The 19,311-nt window shown below is 39.7% G+C and overlaps 1 protein-coding gene across 5 annotated transcripts in view; it reads left to right on the forward strand.

Moving 5' to 3' along the window:
* The first annotated feature begins 329 nt into the window (after positions 1-329).
* AFTPH (aftiphilin) overlaps positions 330-19,311 on the forward strand; it is a 42,543-nt gene continuing 23,561 nt past the window's right edge. For 2 of the 5 annotated variants that reach the window (XR_009277162.1, XM_058834737.1), the window contains exons 1-2: positions 332-531; positions 9,425-11,204. Coding sequence is in view for 4 of the 5 variants with exons in the window: in XM_058834737.1 (XP_058690720.1) it covers positions 9,435-11,204 (1,770 nt within the window). In the remaining variant the exon portion in view is untranslated. Of the gene's footprint in view, positions 532-9,424; positions 11,205-19,311 lie in introns of all 5 variants that reach the window. The other 3 variants (XM_058834736.1, XM_058834734.1, XM_058834735.1) reach the window with 3 other exon arrangements.

Raw genomic sequence — 19,311 nt, forward strand, 5'->3', positions numbered from 1 at the left:
TGACCGCTGTGCGGAGTTCAGTTAGGCACGGCCACAGGACCGGCGGCAGCCTCGGCACGTTACCTAAACGCTGCTCTTTTAAACGTTATTCTTTACGATTTTAACACACGCTTGCTTGGGGCCGGGACTAGCCCTCGCTTAGGGTCTCTCCCAAGCCCAAGCCGCTCTAGGGTTCTGGGTTCTGCCGGTACCGCGGCACGGCAGGGCGCACTCCCTCTCCCCCCTCAGCCCTTCACTCGCGGGGTTGTTTACGCGGGCCGGGCCGGGCCGGACGTGACGCGGGCGGCGGCGGCGCGGTGCGTGCCGGGAGCGCGGTGGGCGGTGGCGGGCGGGAGGCGGCGGCCGGAGGGGGCCGGGCCGCAGCGACGCGGTTCCTGTCGCCCACAGGGGCTCCCCTCCATGGCGGTTGCCGCGGGAGGCCGCAGATAACCGGCCGCGGCCCCTCTCCCCTTCCTCCCTCCCTCCTTCCCTCCCCCTCCCCGCCCGCCGCCATGCCCGCCCGGGCCCCGCCGCCCCCCGCGCAGCCCGCAGGTAAGAGACGGCGGGGGGCGGCTCGTTCCCGCCGGGCCTGGCCGCCCAAGGGCGCCGGGGGCCCCTCGGCGCTACCCCCGGGGGGCGGCGGCGGCCGGGGCCTGTCGGGGCAGCGCCGTCCTTCCCCTTGGCCCGCGGGGGAGGGCGGCGGGGCCGGGCGGGGCAGGGCAGGGCAGGGGTGAAGCCCCGCGGCTCCCCGGGCTCGTCCCGCCGCGGCCGGAGAGGGGGGGTTCGGCTTTGTCCTGCGGCGGGGCCCGCGTTTTCCTGGGGTTCAGCGGCGCCGCAGCTGGGAGAGGGCTCAAGGATGTGGTGCAAGAAGTTAAGCTGTCCTGTGCGTTTGGCTTTTCGTGACAAGCTTTCTCTTTCGAGGGGCGTAAAGCGTGTCGGCTGCTAAATGCGTCTGGACATGACAGGCTGAACAGAGTTACGATAATTTTAAGTATGGTTTTTTGTGGTTTTTTTTGGTAAAAGAGGTAATTCTAAAATGGGGCGAAATTGCTCAAATGCTTAATTAGGCGCTGACTCTTCAGTTTGCTGTGAAAAATATCTACTTGATGAACCAAAATATAATTTTTTTCTTTAGAGAAGACAGTGCCTTAAAAACAACGATTAAACCTTGGGATTCCTTCAAAGTGTCAGTAAATTGGCCTCTTAATGGTGACAGCCCCTTCCTTCCAGCTTCAGCACAGAAATGGAAGCCTTCAGCAGCTTAGTGCTCCTTAAGCAAACATCTGTTCATAAATGACTGGAGTGAGTAGAGAAACATTGTTGACAGGAGCTGTGCTGGGTTGGTTTTACAAGTTTTGTTTCCATGCATGGTTTAGAGCCCAACATGCTTCATTGGAACTCACATTTCAGCTGTTGAGTCCATGTTGAAGTGAGTTTGATGGATGCTGCTTTTTAACTGGATTGGTCCTTGGAGATTGAACAAAATTAAAAGTATTTCCTCCTTGTTTTATTCTCTGGACATACGAGCTAGACTTGGAAAGGCAATTGGCCTACTTTAAATATAAAAATGTTCTGTTGTATTGTCAGCACAGGCAGAGGTGTGCTCATGCAGTGCACAGGTAGCGGTTTCTCCTCCTGAAGTTGGAGCTATACCTGGAGGAATGTAACATTAGTTGTGAGAGCCTGGGGAAGAGTTGGAGTACCTGTGGCTACTGAGGGCTTGTTTGCTTATTTTAAACAGTCATGTCAGTGAGAATAAATAGCGTGAATGTGAGAATGAGACTTAAAAATATGTGGAAAAGCTAATGTAGCTCTGGTGTTTTCATTCTGTGTGATAGTTGCATAAAGTACACATTGCATGACCTTTTAAGGTCACATGAAAGTATGACCTCTTGTTTTTACTTCCTTAATTTGTTTGTAAGTAAGCAGTTGAGGGATCTCAGCCTCAATTTTTGTTTTTGTTTATGTACTTTGTTTTTGCTAAGGTGATGGTTTTGTTTAATAAAAGATTTAATAGGCTATGAAATTTGGAGTTCACACTGTGTATCATATTTGTGGTGATGAAGGCTCTGTGTGATCTCTACATTTCTACTTAAAAATTCCACCAGTGACTTACTAAGCTTACAAGCCTTTTAACACCTTAATTACCCAGAGTAATATTCTGAAACTTTCAGTACTTTGGAAGGACTTGTCTCTCACAGTGGAAATAATAGAGCAGCTTAGGTGGACCTCAATCAACTCTGCCTTTTCCTCTTGAAATATTCATTGAGTTGTCCTTGCAGATCTGTGGTGGTATCAGTTGGAAATCCAGCGGTAAAGAAACTGATGCTCGATCGAGTTGTTTTCACTACACTCAGCAGCATAATCTTCTTGCAGATGCCATTATCTATCTCGACGGTGTTCATTCCTTTCTGTGCTATTGTGCTGTTTGACAACTTAAACTGCTTCTTTGTGAACATTTCAGCGCAATGACATGCTAACCCTTTCATGGGGATTCAAAATACTTATAATTTTTCTGGATAGTCACAGAAGTGTCTTAGATCCTACTCGTTTTGAACGAGTTTTTAACAGAAATTTTGTCTGTTAGATTTTCTCCTTCGTGCAAAAAAAACCACACTGAGTAAGCTGCTGCTATTTTACACACATACAGAAAAAAAGCCTGAAATTTGCCTTGTTTGAAAACTGACAGTCTCATTTTCAGTGGACTTTCTTTCATGCTCATGTCTTTAGCAATGAAAATTTTCAATTGCAAGGAATATTTCTGTATGAGTGCCACTTGCAAGGTGATCTAAGAAATCTGCTTGTGTAAAGCAAATAATTTGGATTTTTCAAAGCAAAGAGTCCTGACTTGAGAGAACCACAGGGAAGGGCAAATCCTCTCTTGATTTAGTATGTTTGGAAGTAGGGTGAAGGAAATGTGAAACCTCAAGTTCATATGTCTATTGATAAGCAATGGAAAATAGATTTTATTCTTTGGAGTATTAGGTGTCCCTCCTGTATTGTGTTTTTAATATGAGGTAATGTCTGTAGGTGGGATAAATGATGAATAATGTAAGCCTGCTCACTGGAAAACAAGCAGTAAGTATGTTTGCAATAATGGAAAGAAGACCCATGGTTGTTTTCCTTGTGCAGCTATATTTCCTCTGCCAAACTCTGAGAAGAACCTGTCACAGAAGAGTGCAGCCCTATAGATTAGTTCTAATCTACTCTTTGCTGTAGTCTGTGTGAAGTTTGAAGGGTTTCTGTGTGATGGAGATCATACTGCTCTGTGAGGAAGTCTCTGAGAACAGTTTACCCTAGGTAATCTAGTTCTAATACTTTCTAATCTAGCATCTTTTTATCCCAATTTAGAACACATTCCCAGCTAGCATGTTTGAGGGTAACATCCAGAAATAGATTTCTTGCTGAGTTGAGCACTGTTTTAAATGGAATTTAAGAAATTGTAAGAAGGAAAACATCTCAATTATCATTACTTACGACATCCATCTTTGCACAGTGTGTGGCTGTGTGCTGTATGATGGGCACAAATCATGCATTCCCCAGAGTCAGACTGTAACCTGATTGACTGTCCCAGCCAGTTGTGTTTGCCCATATGAATTTAAAGTGTGCTTGTTCTTACAACATTTTCCCCACTATCTCTTTACAGGTTTAGGTACAGTCAGCATCTTCATCTGCAGCTGTTAAAGCACATCAGTAGATTTTGAGTTTAAACATTTTTTTTCTTATAGTAACTTTGAGGATAACCTGGTCTTTTAGGTTTGGGAAGTAATGCTATTCTTGGTTAAAAAAAAGAGTTTAATGAACCAACAGAACGTTTATATTCATATTTTCCAACAGCTTCTCTCATTCCACAGCTAAGCCAAAATGAAACAGGGAGAAGTGAAGCAGCACAACTGCTGAAAATACATGTTTGGTTCTTTGTATAGTTTAACAACATTTAAAATGAAAATGCTTATATCCAAGATCTGTTTAAATTTCACATTTGTGCCACCTAACTTGGTCTTCCTTCATTGTCAGTGAAGAGAGGAAGAGCAGCACAGTCAAAGAGGTTTAATATTGCATGGGCTGGATTGTCTAGGGGTGCCTGGTGTTTATGCCAGCCTGAGGAGTGCAGGAGAACAGGAAGAATGAGCTGCCTGAGATTAGTGCCAGATTCTTGGTGAAGCTCTCCTGAGTTGTGTTACTTTAATGTTCATAATACATACAACACTTTGTAATAGGAGGTTTCCAGCAAATGCAGTGTTTGAAACCACAGTAATGTATAAGGCTTAGATATGTTTGCCTTACTGGAACTGGAGAACATTGTTTTCCTCAACTCATAGATGTTCAAGAAAAGGTACTCTGAAACTCCTGCTTTGGGTAATAGACCTTCTGGCTGTAACAGCATTAAGCTCAAAATCGAAAACATTGATTTCTTGGGGGCTTTATGAAGTAAACATTTTCTTGCTGTATTTTGTTTGCTGGTAACTATTTCCAAAAATAAAAGCAAGCTTATTAAACCCATTTAAGAACATACTGACTTCAGCTTGGACAGACATCCTCTCTAGAGTGGATTTGGGTTGTAGAAGTGCTGTTCTAACAGATGGGCTCTCCTCATTTACAACCACCCTTCTAGAAACAGGATCTCAGGTGCAGAAAGACTGGGAATCTGGTTTCCATTGTTCACGAGCCAAAGAAAAGGCAAAGGGATAATGGAAGAGGACAGCTTTTCCTACTGGAAGCCAACACTGTGCTGTAATAAAAAGTCTAAATCTGGTCCTTACTGTGGTATTTTTGGCATTTACTAGAGGAATTCCCTTGCAGTAAGAGTTAAATGTTCTTGGAAAGATCAGATGCTAGCAGCTAATGACTTGAATCCATCTCCTTGCCACTGCAAGGCTTTTACTGTAGGGTATTTCAGTAACGTTGTAATTTCTGTCATGGAGATCTTGATTGTGCCATTTCTGATTATTGTGTTTCCTGTATGCTTTAAGGGGATGATTTGCTTGACTCAGCTTTTCTTCAGAATAATCCACAGCTGAGAGGTTATTCATTCCTTTGCTTCTTCAAGTTAAAGGAAACATTCTGCTCTACAAGGGGTTTCTTTTGAATTTGCATGCCTCAAGTATTTTTTTAGAGATACTTTTTGCGACCTCCTGATTTTGTAGGTCTTATGTAAGAGACAAACATGCTGTTTCAAGTTTTGCTTTAGAAGATACACAGAGAAGGAACTATTTATACCTGCTTTTGTGTAGCATAATTGCATTGTTCTCTTTGCTGCCTGGTCTTTGTTAGGCTGTTGCTATTACTCTACAAAAAGGTAGTGAACAAGGATGTGGTCTGTGTGTGAGGAAAGCACATATTGTTCCCTATTTACTGCAAACAAATAATAAGATAGCCTGGTTTTGTTGTAAATGTTTTGGAAACCTAGTTAGTGATCATAAAAGAAGGATATGAATTTTCTCTTTCCAGTTCTTTGCCTATCAAAGTTTTCCTAGCATTGCTGATTTCTGTTTTCTCTCTTCTTTTAATGTTTCAAATTAACTTGAATTACATTCTTAAATGTTTGTGACTTGAGAAAAAAGGTTTGAACCTTGAATCATAATAAATTAGCAGTTCTTTCTTTAGAGTACAATGTCATTATGTACTTGAGAGTGTATTGGTGAATTGCATTTATAGTATAACTTAAACAGTGGTCTCTTGTTTATGGTACTGAAACTTGTTTGAGAAATTCCTTGAGAAACACATGGATACAAGAACTAGCATTTCCAGTTTAAAAAAAAAAAAACAACAAGCAAATAGGTAAAAGACAGAAATGCATAAAGCGACATCTAAGAGAGAATACAATTCTTTTTTCCTTCTAGAAAGAGTTAGTATAACCTCATGCCATGAGCAATTGATGGAAATCTGTCTTCAGTCTAATCTTAAACTGTTGAGATCTGCAGAAGTTGCTGGCATTTGTCAGTATAAGTCTGTGTTTGTGACTAAATCAATCCCCTAAACATGAGCACTTTAACTGTGTCAGATTCCTCACCTCGAGGTGTAAGGTCTGATGCCAGAAACCTGGGTTGTTGCTTATTACAGATCACAGAAGTTAGGCATGTTGTGCTCTGTTACACAAGTAGAAACTGTTATAATATCCTTCAAATCATAGTTGTTATTATATAATGTACTAAAAAATAGGTGGTTTCCTTTTGTTTAAGAAGTACATGTTTAAAGAATCTGTAAGTGAACAGAGCATTTTAGCTTTATACTTGATTTTTAAATTTGGTAGCAAATTCCCTCAAAAAGAAGATGATAAATAATCCATATTATTGGTCATAGAACTTGTTCAAATTCTACTTTGGGTTAAATCATGTTGTAAATGTCACTTGAAATACCAGGGTTACAAAATAATGTAGCGGAATGTCTTGACCAAGAATATGTCTGAGTTGGGTAAAGGACTACAAAAGATGAAGCCACAGTTCCAGCTTTATTTGAGATCCCAGGCAAAGCAGGGATTAACTAAATGAAATAAGGAACAAAATAGTTGTTCTGTCAGACCTGTGGCTTTTCACCACATGTTTTAATGGGCAGTAACTAATTTGGTTTCTTGTTGGCAGACAGAACACTTTTGGAAATCATGAAAGGGAACCATAATGAAATTCTTCCTGAAGAAAACTACATTAAGACTATAAAATTCCCATGCTGTTTTATATTGTGAAGAGAATTGAGATTATGCCCATTTAAAAAATTTATCACTAATTAGTCAAGAGGAGGGGGAATACTAGTATGACTTTTTTTCCTTTTCTTACAATATGAGTATGATTGAGTTCTGCAAACAGCAATTACATTGTGTCAATGTAACCTTACACATCTTTATAATCTAGATTCATACATTTTGGAGCTCTTTGTGTTTGGCTTTTAAAATGCAGCAGTAACATACCTGCATTTAAAAAATAATCATGCAGAAGTCCATGCAATTGGTGATGCCATGGGTCCTTGTGGGTTAAACTGATTAAACACATAGTAGACTATCAAACCTGTGATCAAATTTTTAGCTGTACAGTTAATGTTCCTTGCAGATCCTGTTTTGGTAACTGTTATTGAAGCGTAGCTGGAGCATTGTGCTGCTGGACTGCTGCTGTGTAAATGATCCCTGTGATGTTTTAAAAGTGCTTTGAAATGAAAAATTGAAGGAAGTTTCTTCTGCTCTGTGTCAGAAGTTGCAGGAGAGAAAATTTTTAAATGGTCAGACATCTTTCTATGTGTTCATTTGGGCTTTGGCAGTTTGCTTCAGCTCCCATGCAGTTATCTTTGTCCTGTGCTTATCCTTATTATTCTTGTTCCTTGTCTCCCCTTTTTTATGTTAACTGGAAAGAAAAAGAGTCTTGTGGGTAAGTTCCCTGTGATTGTGATGCTTGCTCCTCTCACATTATTCAGTTTATTTTCTGAAACTGCATATTTGGGTTATTTTAGATCATCCTTGCCTCCAAGGGTGTTCTCAACTCTATTGTGATTTATTTTTGGCTGAGGTTAAAATACTCATACAGTAAATGGTCAACAAAAAAATGGGTAGAGTTATGATGGATAGTATATATGGATCTGTGTAGCTTCTAGTGTAGGTTAAGAATTAATTTTTCTTAGCAAACCCTAAGAAAATGCTTTCTGCCAAAATGAGCTCCACTAATGTAAGGTAGTTACTAATACAGACCTGAATGTGATATTTCAAATAACTTAGGTGAAAACAAACCTATACAAGCCTATAAATCTGAAAAGACTTTAAACACATGGTTTTTGATGAACCATACAGACAAATTTTTCTTTTAATGGGAAAGTTCAGAAGTTTAGAGTGAGTGAAGCTTTTTTCTCAAATACATTGTTAAGCAGCTGGTGCTGAGTAAGCCTATGTGGGAGCTTGTTGACAACTTAGGCTTTATTCTAAACAAAATTCCTTTGCAGTTCTCTTCAGTTTGCATGTTATGTTAGAAATTACTTCAAGGTTTCATTTGATAAGCATGATGTACTTTTGTAACTGAAAAACACCCTTTTAAAAAGAAATTATAGGTATGTTAGTCACCTCAAGGATGCCAGTTTCCTGGCAAATATCCAGCGCTGTTTGGCTGAAGTGCTTGGTATGTTGTGCTTGAGAAGAACTGCAGAGCTTCATTTGTTGCTGTTTTAGCCTTTGTGTGCTGCTCTTAGGGTGCTTTTACAAAGTTGTTTGCTGAAGGCACTGGACATAAGGATCATGTTTTATCTGTGTTGCATAACTAGTATTGTAGAGTCTGCACTTATTTTGGTGGTCAGAAGTTCAGTATTTGCTAATATGTATAGGTTGTTTCCACTCTTTTTCTGTGAGGCTTAGTGTTGTTACAATTCATTCATGTCAAGTATCATTTGGAGAGACCTTGGTGTGAGCTCTTCTTTTAAGGTTTTTAAGGTATGAACTAGTTCAGTGATGTGTATAGCTGTGAATCTATTCATACTAGTAGTTATTGTTTCATTAATTGCACACAGCATTGAAAAAGTCAAGATTATTCCTTAGGAAAGAAAATTTTCCATCCATAGGTATGTGTGGCTTGTTCTGTAGTGGTTTGCAATGGTAAGACAGAGTCCTTAATATATTTGTATCTAGGCCATGGGAATACTTTATTACTTTTTCTTTTCCCCCTGTGGTTTAGTGATTTGTGTTTAAATATTTCATGAATAATCGTGCTCAGCTCTCCTTTTGAGAATAAGTTTTGGTGAAGCGTGTTTGGCTCTAGGCTTTACTGGTGGCATCATGATGGCATTTCTCGGCTGGTTCCTAAGACAGAAGCAGGCTGGTGGCAGCAGCTGTGGGGGCAGTGTGTTGGCTTGTGGGTAGGAAATCCAGAGAACAGGGCAACCAAACAGAAACCCATGGACTGGTAGAAAGAGACTTAAACAGCAGGGCAGCAGATCATAGCTAGCAGTTCTAACAGCAGTTCCTTCCTCCACTCCTCCTCATTTTCAGAGCTTACAGAAACACTTTTCAAAGTCTTTGACTGTGGTGAAGGTCCCTTATGTGTATGGCTGTGTGGCATAGTCCATGGAGTGGCTTAATTCTTGTAACACACCTGAGTGCACAAAGGAGTGTGGCAAAACATGGACCAGGGTCACTGGCAGCTTTGTGAACTGTTGGTGATGGGAGGTAGAGAACTGATGAGTGAAAACTGAGTTTAGTTGTGCCAGTGAGTTGCACAACAGCTCAAGAGGATCATTTCAGCACTGTCTGCTGACAGTTTGATCATGCAATAGTTTAGAAGAGACTTGAACTGTCCCAATAGATTCTTTGTGACTTGTAAAACAAATGGGTTTGGGGACTGTTTCTTTCTGATATCTAATACAGATATTGACCTATATACACACTTAAAAAATGAGGCATGGAACTATAAAAATGAAATATATAAGAACATGAAAGCTAGCCAAGTTCTAATATAGCTCTGTTTTCTCCCTTGTACAGAAATGCATTAATGTTGAAGCAGAACCAAACAATGGAACCAGACATTATTCGAATGTACTCCTCATCCCCTCCACCACTTGACAATGGAGCTGATGATGACGATGAAGATGAGTTTGGAGGATTTTCTGGTGTGAGCACTGCTGGCGTAGCTTTTGCTGATTTTGATACACCGGACTACAGTCATCCAAAGGAAGAGTTTATACCCACAAATCATTTCATCCCACTCCATGATTATTCTGACAATGTAGCTAGCATTGCAACTTTCACATCTGTTAAAAATGGTAAAGACTGCATTGCAGAGCTTCCTACTCATACTAAGGAGCTTTCTGATATGTCAGCTACTAGTACTATCAAAGAAAAATCTAAGTTTAGAAGTTCAGGTACTGCTTTAGAAGATGTAAACAGAAGGGGGGAACAAAGAGACAACACTGGAAAATCAGAGGGTTTTTCTTCTCGTGTGGTTAGAACTGGTGTAACAGTTGAGAGCCAGGACGAGCAAATAGATACTTGTAATGGTGAGAAACTTCCATGTCTAGAGATTCTAACAAACGGATTTGCAGCATCAGACCCTGTAAATCCTCAGGGAACAGAAGATCTAGACAGCATTGGTGACTCAAAGGGACTGAAAACTGTTAGCACCCGTAGTACTGAGCAAAATTTGAACTCAATGCCTAGCTCAGGTGAAGATACTGCAGATTTTGCTACCTTCTCAAACAAAACCCCAATCCATTTAGAGGGAACAGGGCCGACAATATGCAGTGATCTTGATGAAAGAGACTCAGTGAGCATTCAGGAGAACAACAGAATAAACAGAGTAACTCACAGTGAAGAAGAGGTTTGCATTTCAGAAATTAGTTGTGAACAGGGTCCCTCAGCACTGGAATTTGCAATTTCTAGTACGTTTCAGACAACTGGAAGTTCAATATGCACTACAGAGAATGGAGAGCACAGTGGGAGGAGAAGACAACATCACATAGAGAATGGCAAAGATTTTAGTAGGCCTGAGGATTCTTCAAAAGCAGCAGACATCAATGTTGATAGGATCCAAAGCCTAAGCTGTGATACTGCAGGAGAAAAACCGGGTACTTCTGAAGATCTTAAGAATGGTGGAAGTAGCACTGAAGTTTCAGCTTGCAGTGACAAACATGATGATGTGTTTGGTGACTTTGGTTCAGTCAGCAGTGCGTCTCCCACCTTCAGGAATGCTCAAGACTCAGTAAACGCTCTAAATTCAGAAAGAACTTCTGACCAGCCCGCACATATTAGCGAAACTAACGTGGAATTTGGTGAATTCAGGGACACGAGTACTTTTTCTCAGCAACCAGCAAGTTTGGACCAAGCTGAACTAAATCAGGCTGCTGATACTTTAGAATGTGATACTACCAGTAAAACTTCTGGACTAGACTTCCAGCATACTACTGAGGTAGAAAATGGTGACGATACTGAATTTGGAGACTTTGATTCGGTGCCAAAACCTCAGGATGAGAGTGTTGCTTTCCAGGACTCGGACGACTTTGCGGACTTCAGTTCAGCAGGTTGTAACCAGGCTACAGACTGGAATGCTTTTGAAGATGAACAAAAAGACAGCTGTTCTTGGGCTGCCTTTGGAGATGAGCAGGCTGGTGAATCTCATCACAGAAAAGAGACGTGGCAGTCACATAGGACAGACGCGTCTGCCGGGAGTGATGGCCCAGTGTTACACAAGACTGACAGTGTTGCTTTAGCGTCTTTCCAAGGCACTATCAGTAAGCAATCCCAAGAGCTATCACCTTCAGTTCAGGTGAGGGTTTGCTTGGTTTTCCTCAGTCTTGTTCTACTCTTATGCATACAGTTCTTCCTTGTTCCTGCTTGTGCGTACAACAAATATTTGAATAGTCCCTGTTTGCCTTTTGAAAGAGATTTAATGTGCTGTGTGAGACGGGCTGGTATGAAACATTATGCTGTGTTTGGATCTTGCAGATCTTTGCAGCACTGTTACTTTCCACAGACAAATGAGCAGGGTGTGCTGGAACTTGTAGGAATTTGTTTTGATAATTACATGTGATCCTTTACATAAATTGATCAAAGGAATAAGCCAACATGAACATTTCAGAGCCTGTGATAGCTTTTCCTTTTGCTTCATTGTTTACTGCCTTTTGGGGAGGCACTCTGTTGCCTTTTTGTAAAATAGGTGTGACTGGAAGCTGGGATTACTGGTTCCCAAAATTTTCCATTGCCATTCTCTATCAATGTTTTCCAATCTGGTTTAAAAATTATGATTTGATTTGTAAATAGCTGCCCTAATTCACTTAGAGCAGAATTCCACAGCTTATGTTCTATCATTCTGTCTTGGGAATTCAAACTCCTGGGAAGTTAACTCTTTAAAAGTTCTTTAAAAATAAGTCTCTGATAGGTATTAATTGTGGGAAGCTGTACATTCTAGCAACATCACAGAGGACTGGTGATTTGTTAAAGCTGCTGCTATTTCTAATTAGAAGTTTCCAGCAGGAGGAAGTAAATAGGTTTATTTCTTACCACCTCTCCTATGTTTTCTGCTTTCAGTGCTAAGTATTCATTAATTCCTAATTAGTTACTTCCTGAGCTTTTTAACAGTCATTTTGAGATCTGTGGCTATTCATACAAAGGCTTTTCTTTGTTAAGCATTTAATAATACTTTTACAAAATTCAGAACAACAATTTCAGTTTAGAATTCAAAGCTTCTTTTTATTCACATAATTTCATATGAGTAGTTTAGAGTACGCTCTGTCTTTTTGAAACGTGCAGCAACACCTGCAATAAAGGGTGTTAGTGGTAATATGTGTCTGAAAGGTTTGGATCTTCTCTGGCAATAAAAGGAAATGAGGTAAGTCCTTTCTTTCAGGACCTTGCTCAGTGACAGCCCTGCCTCTTCCCATTTCCTACCAGTGACAGGTGAAATGGCTTTTCAGAAGGTTGTGCCAGCTGGAGCTCTGCCAGCATCAGCAAATGGAATAGAGCTTTTGGGACTTAGCACTGATTTCTTGTCACATTAAAAGCTGTGAGCCTCGGGTCCTTACTCTTCCTGCTTGCTGTTCCGTGCAGTGACTAGCATTCCAAACTCAAAGAGATTTCACAAGCCAAAAAAAAAAGCTCCTGAGTAAACCTGCAGGCAGAGTTTTGTGTCTGTGCAAGATGTTGCTTATCACCTGAATGTGTTGGTCCATTTCTTAAATTGAAAGCACAAATCTATTGTTATCTATTCACCCATAAAATTGGAGAGTACAAAGGTCATTAGTACAATTAATCTCAGTTGTTTCTCTTGCAACTTGAGAGACTGTCCAGAATCTGAGAAAGAAATGGGGAGGGGAGATGATTCTAGTAAATCATCCTTTTTTTTTTTTTTTTTAACTAATTAATGAATATTAAGGGGTCTGAAGGTTTCAAATATTTATTTCCATTTAAAGTTTTTTATAATTTTATTATAGGTTTTCAGTAGAAAACACTTCTAAATGTACATGTTTATAAAAGCAGAACCCTTGGAGGCTCTATAATTAAGTTTAAATCACCAAGTCTGACTTAGCAAAAGATAAAAGTCAAGTTAAATTGGAAGTTCCTTACTTAAAGTGTGCCATGAAGTTATACAGTAGTTTGATTAGATTGTAAAGCAAATTTTAAGACTTCAAGTTTTTTCATTCCTTCTCTTTATGCTACAATTAGTTGTGACTCTTTGGATCTAAAGTGATGTTCTCCCTCCTCTGCCACTGAGGAAGTACAGTGGAGAGAATGTTTTACACAAATAAACTGGAGAGGAAGTTGAGCTGGACATGTTTTCTCTGTTGAAATAGTTTCCTTAGCCATGCAATGTCAATTGCTACATTTTTTTTCCAGTTAACTCTTAAAAACAGTAGCTATTTTGTAAGTGCTTTAAGTTTTGGAAGGATCTTTCAAAACTTTTTTATATTAAAAAATACTTTTTCTAAGATTAAATAGTAATTCTGTTTATAATCCATTGAGCCACAGTTTGCTAATTTGCTGTTAGAAACAGAGATAAACTAATGAGTCAACATGAGCCAGCAGACAGTCCTGGTAATCTGAATGCAGAATATTAGTAAAATTAAACTCAGATTTTGATCAGCTTCCTTGCTGTTATTTAAGAGGGTGTTACTGAGGTCAAAATGCAAAACATAGCATTTTAAAGGAATTGCCAATCTTCTCTTTGCCATGTATTAAACTTAGTTCTGCAGCTGTTTGATGTAAAAGCAGAAATACTAGCAGGCAAGATAAATCTGGTGAGAGGGAAGAGAACAAAGTCTTTTATTACCCAGCCTAAAGAAGGATAGGGAGGAGGGGATCACTTGCATCAATGTATTGCTGGCAGATCTAAAAAGGGCTTGCTGTAGCAACCCAAAGGGAACAGGCTGTGTACAAGGGAGAAATACTCCACGTGTTAGACACTTGAGATAGATGGGAAAATTGAGATCTCAGCTTAGGCTAAAGGTGAGCTGGGATCATTTACAAGATACTGAATACACTTGATCAGTGATGGTGAGGCTGGGAGAGTCACTGTAATGTGGTAGTGAAAGAATCCTGAATGGTTTATAATGATCCTAATGGAATTCTTTGCAAAAGCAGAAAATTGAAAAGAATACTTAGCCAGCAGCACTGCTGTTTAAATGTGGAAATAATGTATACAGCAATTTTCATCCATCAGAATGCAGCATGAAAGCAAAGTTATTTATCAGTAGCTCAAGTTTCCATTGAAAAGGTCTCTGTGTATTTTCCTTTCAGTTTCTTAGTTTGTGTATTCTGACTGTGGAGATGGCAGTAAAATATTGTGCTTTCTGAATGCAATCTTGATTGTACGATGTATGTACCATCGGCAAACTGTTTAAAGACTGTGGATTTGGTATAACCTTAAAAATAGGCTTTGCTTCAATTCAACTATTTAATCCAGTTTTTAATTAGAAAATATACAATAGAGAGGATGAAACTAAGCAGAGGGGAGTTCACAAAAATGACCTTACACAGTGACATGTAGTAGCAAAAAGATCATAGTCTTTTCTTCCCTGCCTTTGGTCTCAGGCTGTCTGAACTCTGCACAGAATTCACAGTGCAGGATTTGTAAAATGCTGACATCTTCTATTCAGTAGCTGTGTGTAGGGGGAGAGGAGAAAGGCCATGGTGTACACACAGACTGCCATCTGAACCCATATTAATACTACATATACCTTAATCCATTTAGTTTCTGTCTTCAGCTGGAAAGATGTGATGCTTGGTTTCAGTAGAGCTGCAGTTTGCATTAGAGATGCGCCTTTGTGTTCATGAACAGGTTTAGGATGTGGTTGTGGGTGAACTGGTCGATCCAACAAGTCTCGAGCAAACCTGCACATGCATTATCCCTTTTATGTGATCACATTGCACACTACCAAGCTATGTTTATGATGAATATAAGGCTTGTAGCACAGCTTTTTCCATGAGATAGTGCTGAACATTAGTCAGCTGAGGGGGTTATTCTGCTGCATTAAGAACATATATATATATATAGGATTCAGCAGTGAGGCACAAGAGCAGTAATAATCCATGGTAATCGTGTGGGTGGGGAATATGGCTGTGCCTGCCTGTGTGCAAGGAGCATGGGCATCTCCAGAGGAATAGGAGCTAAAGAAGGGCTTGGTTGGAAGGCCAAATCTTATCTGATTTAGCTGAGAGTTAACAAATCCTGGAAAGGGATTACGGAAAAGGTGAACAGTCCTCCAAATGGATTTTAAGGTTCTCCACTTATTAGAGAGCCTGTGCTTGCAGTCTCTGCCTCTTCAGATTAATCAGTGTGGGCGAGGCACAGTTACTAAGCCACGAATATGCAACAAGACAAAGAAAACCCTGGATCACTGTCACTTGGAGTGTACTCTGTCTTGGGCAATGATCATGCTTTAGGAAAAAAGTAATTCTGACCAAAAAGACTTCAGCCCCTCAGTTCAGTAAGGTAAATTAAAATAGTATTGGCTAGTTATGTAAATATATATTTCTGGGAAGGTTTTGGGGTTTTAAGTCCATAGCACAGTTCTGAAGTATTTGCAGCTGAATAACAGTAAAAATCAGACTATTAAAAGTAGCCCATAATTGCTGTTTTTCAGAACTGACTGGCTGAGGGGAATTTTACAAAAGAAAATCGTTTGAGAGGGGGTTCTTTTAGCACTACTATCTATATATCTCAGGACAAAATTATTTCCCATTTTGTACACATAAGTATCATCTGCTGTACTTCCTCTCAGACTCTGACTGAAAAGTTAGTACAACACCAGTAGATAATAACTATGTAACAAACTGAAATGGTCAGTGAGTTTTATGTGGTCACAATAAATAACTGTTAAACTGTACTTTGCATGGGAGATGCAATATTTGATGCATTCTTCAGCTGAGGGAGAAAAAATGGTGAAGCTTCCAGCAGGAAGGAGAGATGCAGCTTCACATTTCTAGCCTGAACTTCCCTGCAGTTTCTAACTCTATCAGATCAACTAGTAAAAAGAGCAGAGAGGTCTCTAACCATTTTTTTTTTCCCCTTAAGCCACTACATTTTCAGATTTGCTTTGCAGCTGAGCTCAAAACTTTTATAGTTACTCTTTAAAAATGGGTTTGGGATATTCTTTAATTTATTAAAAAAAAATAAATTGATTCCTCATTTTATGTTGATGAAGGTTTTTTTAGCTCTTGTGGCATCCTCTTCTGGCTTGCAAATCTCAGTTACAATGAGCGTTTTCATTATAAATTTCCCATGTAAATAAAAACAAATATTTCAATTCAGTTTTTTACATCTAAGAAATATATAGCACTACCTTATATTTACCTGCTTTTAAAGTGGGGATGGAGATAAGCCATCACATTTGAAACACAAGAAGTTAAACTAGTGTTCTTTATAAGCTTTGCTTGTCTTTACTCAGGAGTTTTTCTGCCTGCAGCTGTTCTTCCATTGCTTCTGAGGAGGTGTTGCCTATGCTTCAGACAAAGAAACAAATTGTTGCTATGTGAAAAGGAAATGGGTTCATAGTTTAAACTGTCCATAAACTGTTTCAAGGAAAAAACTGGCCCCATTTAATTGAGAACTCAGGGATTTGTTTGTTTGCTTGTGTGCTTTTAGTTAACCGTTTAGCTTTGTTTGATGCTTGAATCCAGAAAATTTTGAGACCCACGGAAGTTGATTGGTGTGTTCCCCATGGTGAGTTGCATCCATTGAAACTGGTTCTTCAGCTCCCTTGTGTTAGCTATGAGGTCATGAAGTTTAGCTCTTAAAAAATCCCCAGACCAACCCTCCCAAAAATGCTCCATGAACACCAGTAAAACTGACCAAACAAAAACCCCAAGTACACCCATCCCATGCACACACATGGTGAAGACAGAGGAGTGAATGGCGACTTAGCTCTTCACAGGCAAATGTGTTGCTGGAAAATGTGGTTTGGTTGTTAAAAAATCCAACAAAGGGAGTTTCTCATTTAACCTTCACTTTATTAAACTAGTCATAAAAAGCTGTGCTAGGCAGTCTGCAGAACAGTGATTTCAGAGTTCATGATTTAAGTTAAATAAAATCTCAGTGGTTAATCATTTTCTTTTCTTGGCCCCTGAGCTTTGTTCCATCATTTTGAGAGCTCTCATTCCTCTTCTGAGTTCCAATTAGAAACCAGTTATGTCCTTATAAACTTTTTTTCTTTCCTGCTAATTTGTATGTTTATCATCTTGGATCTTTCATAGGCTCATTTACATCTCCTTTAATATGTTTTTTCTTTTTTTACATTTCACATAAGTTTGAGTATCTAAAGATGCTCAACAATTTAACTATTACACTGGTTTTATTTATTCTTAGGTTTTCCAGTTTTGTGTTTGGTAGATGCAAACAGCCCAGAGTTTGTGTTGCTGCCTCTGTGTCCTCTTCTCTTGGTAGCAGGATGAGGAGGGGTGAAGGCATGCTCTGTTTTTGATTCTTCCTTCTTAAAGCACCTCTGGAGGCTGCCAGAGCAGAGATGCTGTGGGATGTAAGATTTCCTAAGGGAAAATAAGGACTTGTGTTAAAAAATGGGGCTGTGCCCTCCAGTGGAAAAGGGACAGGGTGGAAGGACAAAGTGCCACTCCACTCTTTGAAGGGGTGTTCACTTGGATGAGTTCCTGTGTCTGCTCCACAGCCCATATGTGATCAGAACCATGGAGAGAAGCACAACTGGATTTTTTCCACTCTTGCACACAGAGTTTCCCAAAAGTTCACCCACAGCAGCATTACAGCAGTCATATGGTGGAAACTGCCATTTGTGTCCACTGTGTCTGTAGTGGGGCTCAAGTGTGTTGTTTTTATGGCAAATTTTATTGTCTCCTCATAGCTCTGAAGAAAGGCAGTCACCTGTCACCGTTGGGTTCATGTGGGGGCAGCTGGGGAGGATTTGGTGTGCTGGGTGGTCAGTGAAGAGCTGCTGTGTTGAAGGAGGTCATGGATTCTATGACCTTGTGGCAAGAGAGAAAATAAAAACCAGATTGCATAAACCAACTACTTCAGGCTTCCAGCTCTGAGGGATGGATTTTGCCCACTGTTTAATTGCCGCATGAATTCTAATCCTCTGGTTATCCTTATTTTTTAGAAGTATCTCTGATACTTTGGTACTGGTGCTGATTACCACATATTTTAACTGTCTACCAAAATCTTCTATGCATTTACAGAAACTATGGGGCTTTAAATTTATCAATTATTTTTTTATTATTATTATTTATCAACTGTTTGGAGTGTCACAGTTAATGTTTAATGGTAGCTGTAGCCTTTTCATATCTTCTGTAAGTGCCTTCAAGAATTATTCTTCTCAAATGGCTGTGGAGAACAATCAGGTGACATGAAAATGGATAAAAATTCTTGTTTTCTGCCTTTTTTTTCCCCAGAAAGACAGACTGTCCTAAACTAGGACATAGACATGACATTACTTCTGGTCATACACAGTATTTTGTTGCAGTCAAATTTATGCACGAATAGATTAAAGTTTGTAGGAGGTGGACATTTACACCAGCTATGAAATTTTGGTGATGTCCTTTTTACCTGGAAGATGTGACCACAGGATTTCATCACCAATTAGATTAACAAGTTCAGCCACTTCCATTACCACTGCCTGGAGATGTTTGTGCACTCTTCTTTTGTCCATTGGCACATACAGAATTAATTACTCCAGTTTGCTATGGAAACCATTCTTTGTTGTATAGAAATAAGGGCTATGCATCGCTGGAAATTTAGAAAAGATGACAGGAAGTGTAAAGAATGCTATAGTTAAACTGTTCCTGAAATTTTGGCACAATTCTTAAACTCAGATTTGAAATGTGACACTGACTGAGATGTTGCTTGGTTCTTAGAGATGTTCTGCTAATTCTTTAATTACCTAAGCAAGCATATTTTTAGTCACTAGCATGTTCTCAAATGTTGATCCTTTTCAAGAAATGTGATGCCTTGCTGTTTCCATGATCCGATGCCATTCATCTGTCTCTTGCTTTTCCCTGGGGATATGTACTCTTGCTGTATTACAGAAATGAAGTAAGCATCACTTGTTGATGTAAGATAAGGGGAAGTGATACATTGTGGGCAAAGTTAAACTTTAAAATTGAAGCAGAGTGTGCTTTTGTGTGCTGAAGCATTAGGCCAGAATCTGGAATACTGTTTAGTTTTACTTCCTAAAAATGTAAATTAGTCTCTTAGTTCTGGGCAACAAACACAAAACAGCCTACAAGTATTGCAACTTAGTGTATAGGCAGAGTGACTGAGCACTGCAAGATAATTAAAAGGAAATATATACTGTAGAACACAGCTCATTATGATCAGAATTTACCAGAGAGGTAAAGAAGAAGAAAAGAAAAAGAAAGAAAAAAAAAAAAAAAAATGGTGAGTCAGGTATGCTTTGAATTCAGATCTTTGC

This window comes from Poecile atricapillus, chromosome 3 (genome assembly GCF_030490865.1).
Source record: "Poecile atricapillus isolate bPoeAtr1 chromosome 3, bPoeAtr1.hap1, whole genome shotgun sequence".
Classification (NCBI taxonomy): Eukaryota; Metazoa; Chordata; class Aves; order Passeriformes; family Paridae; genus Poecile; species Poecile atricapillus.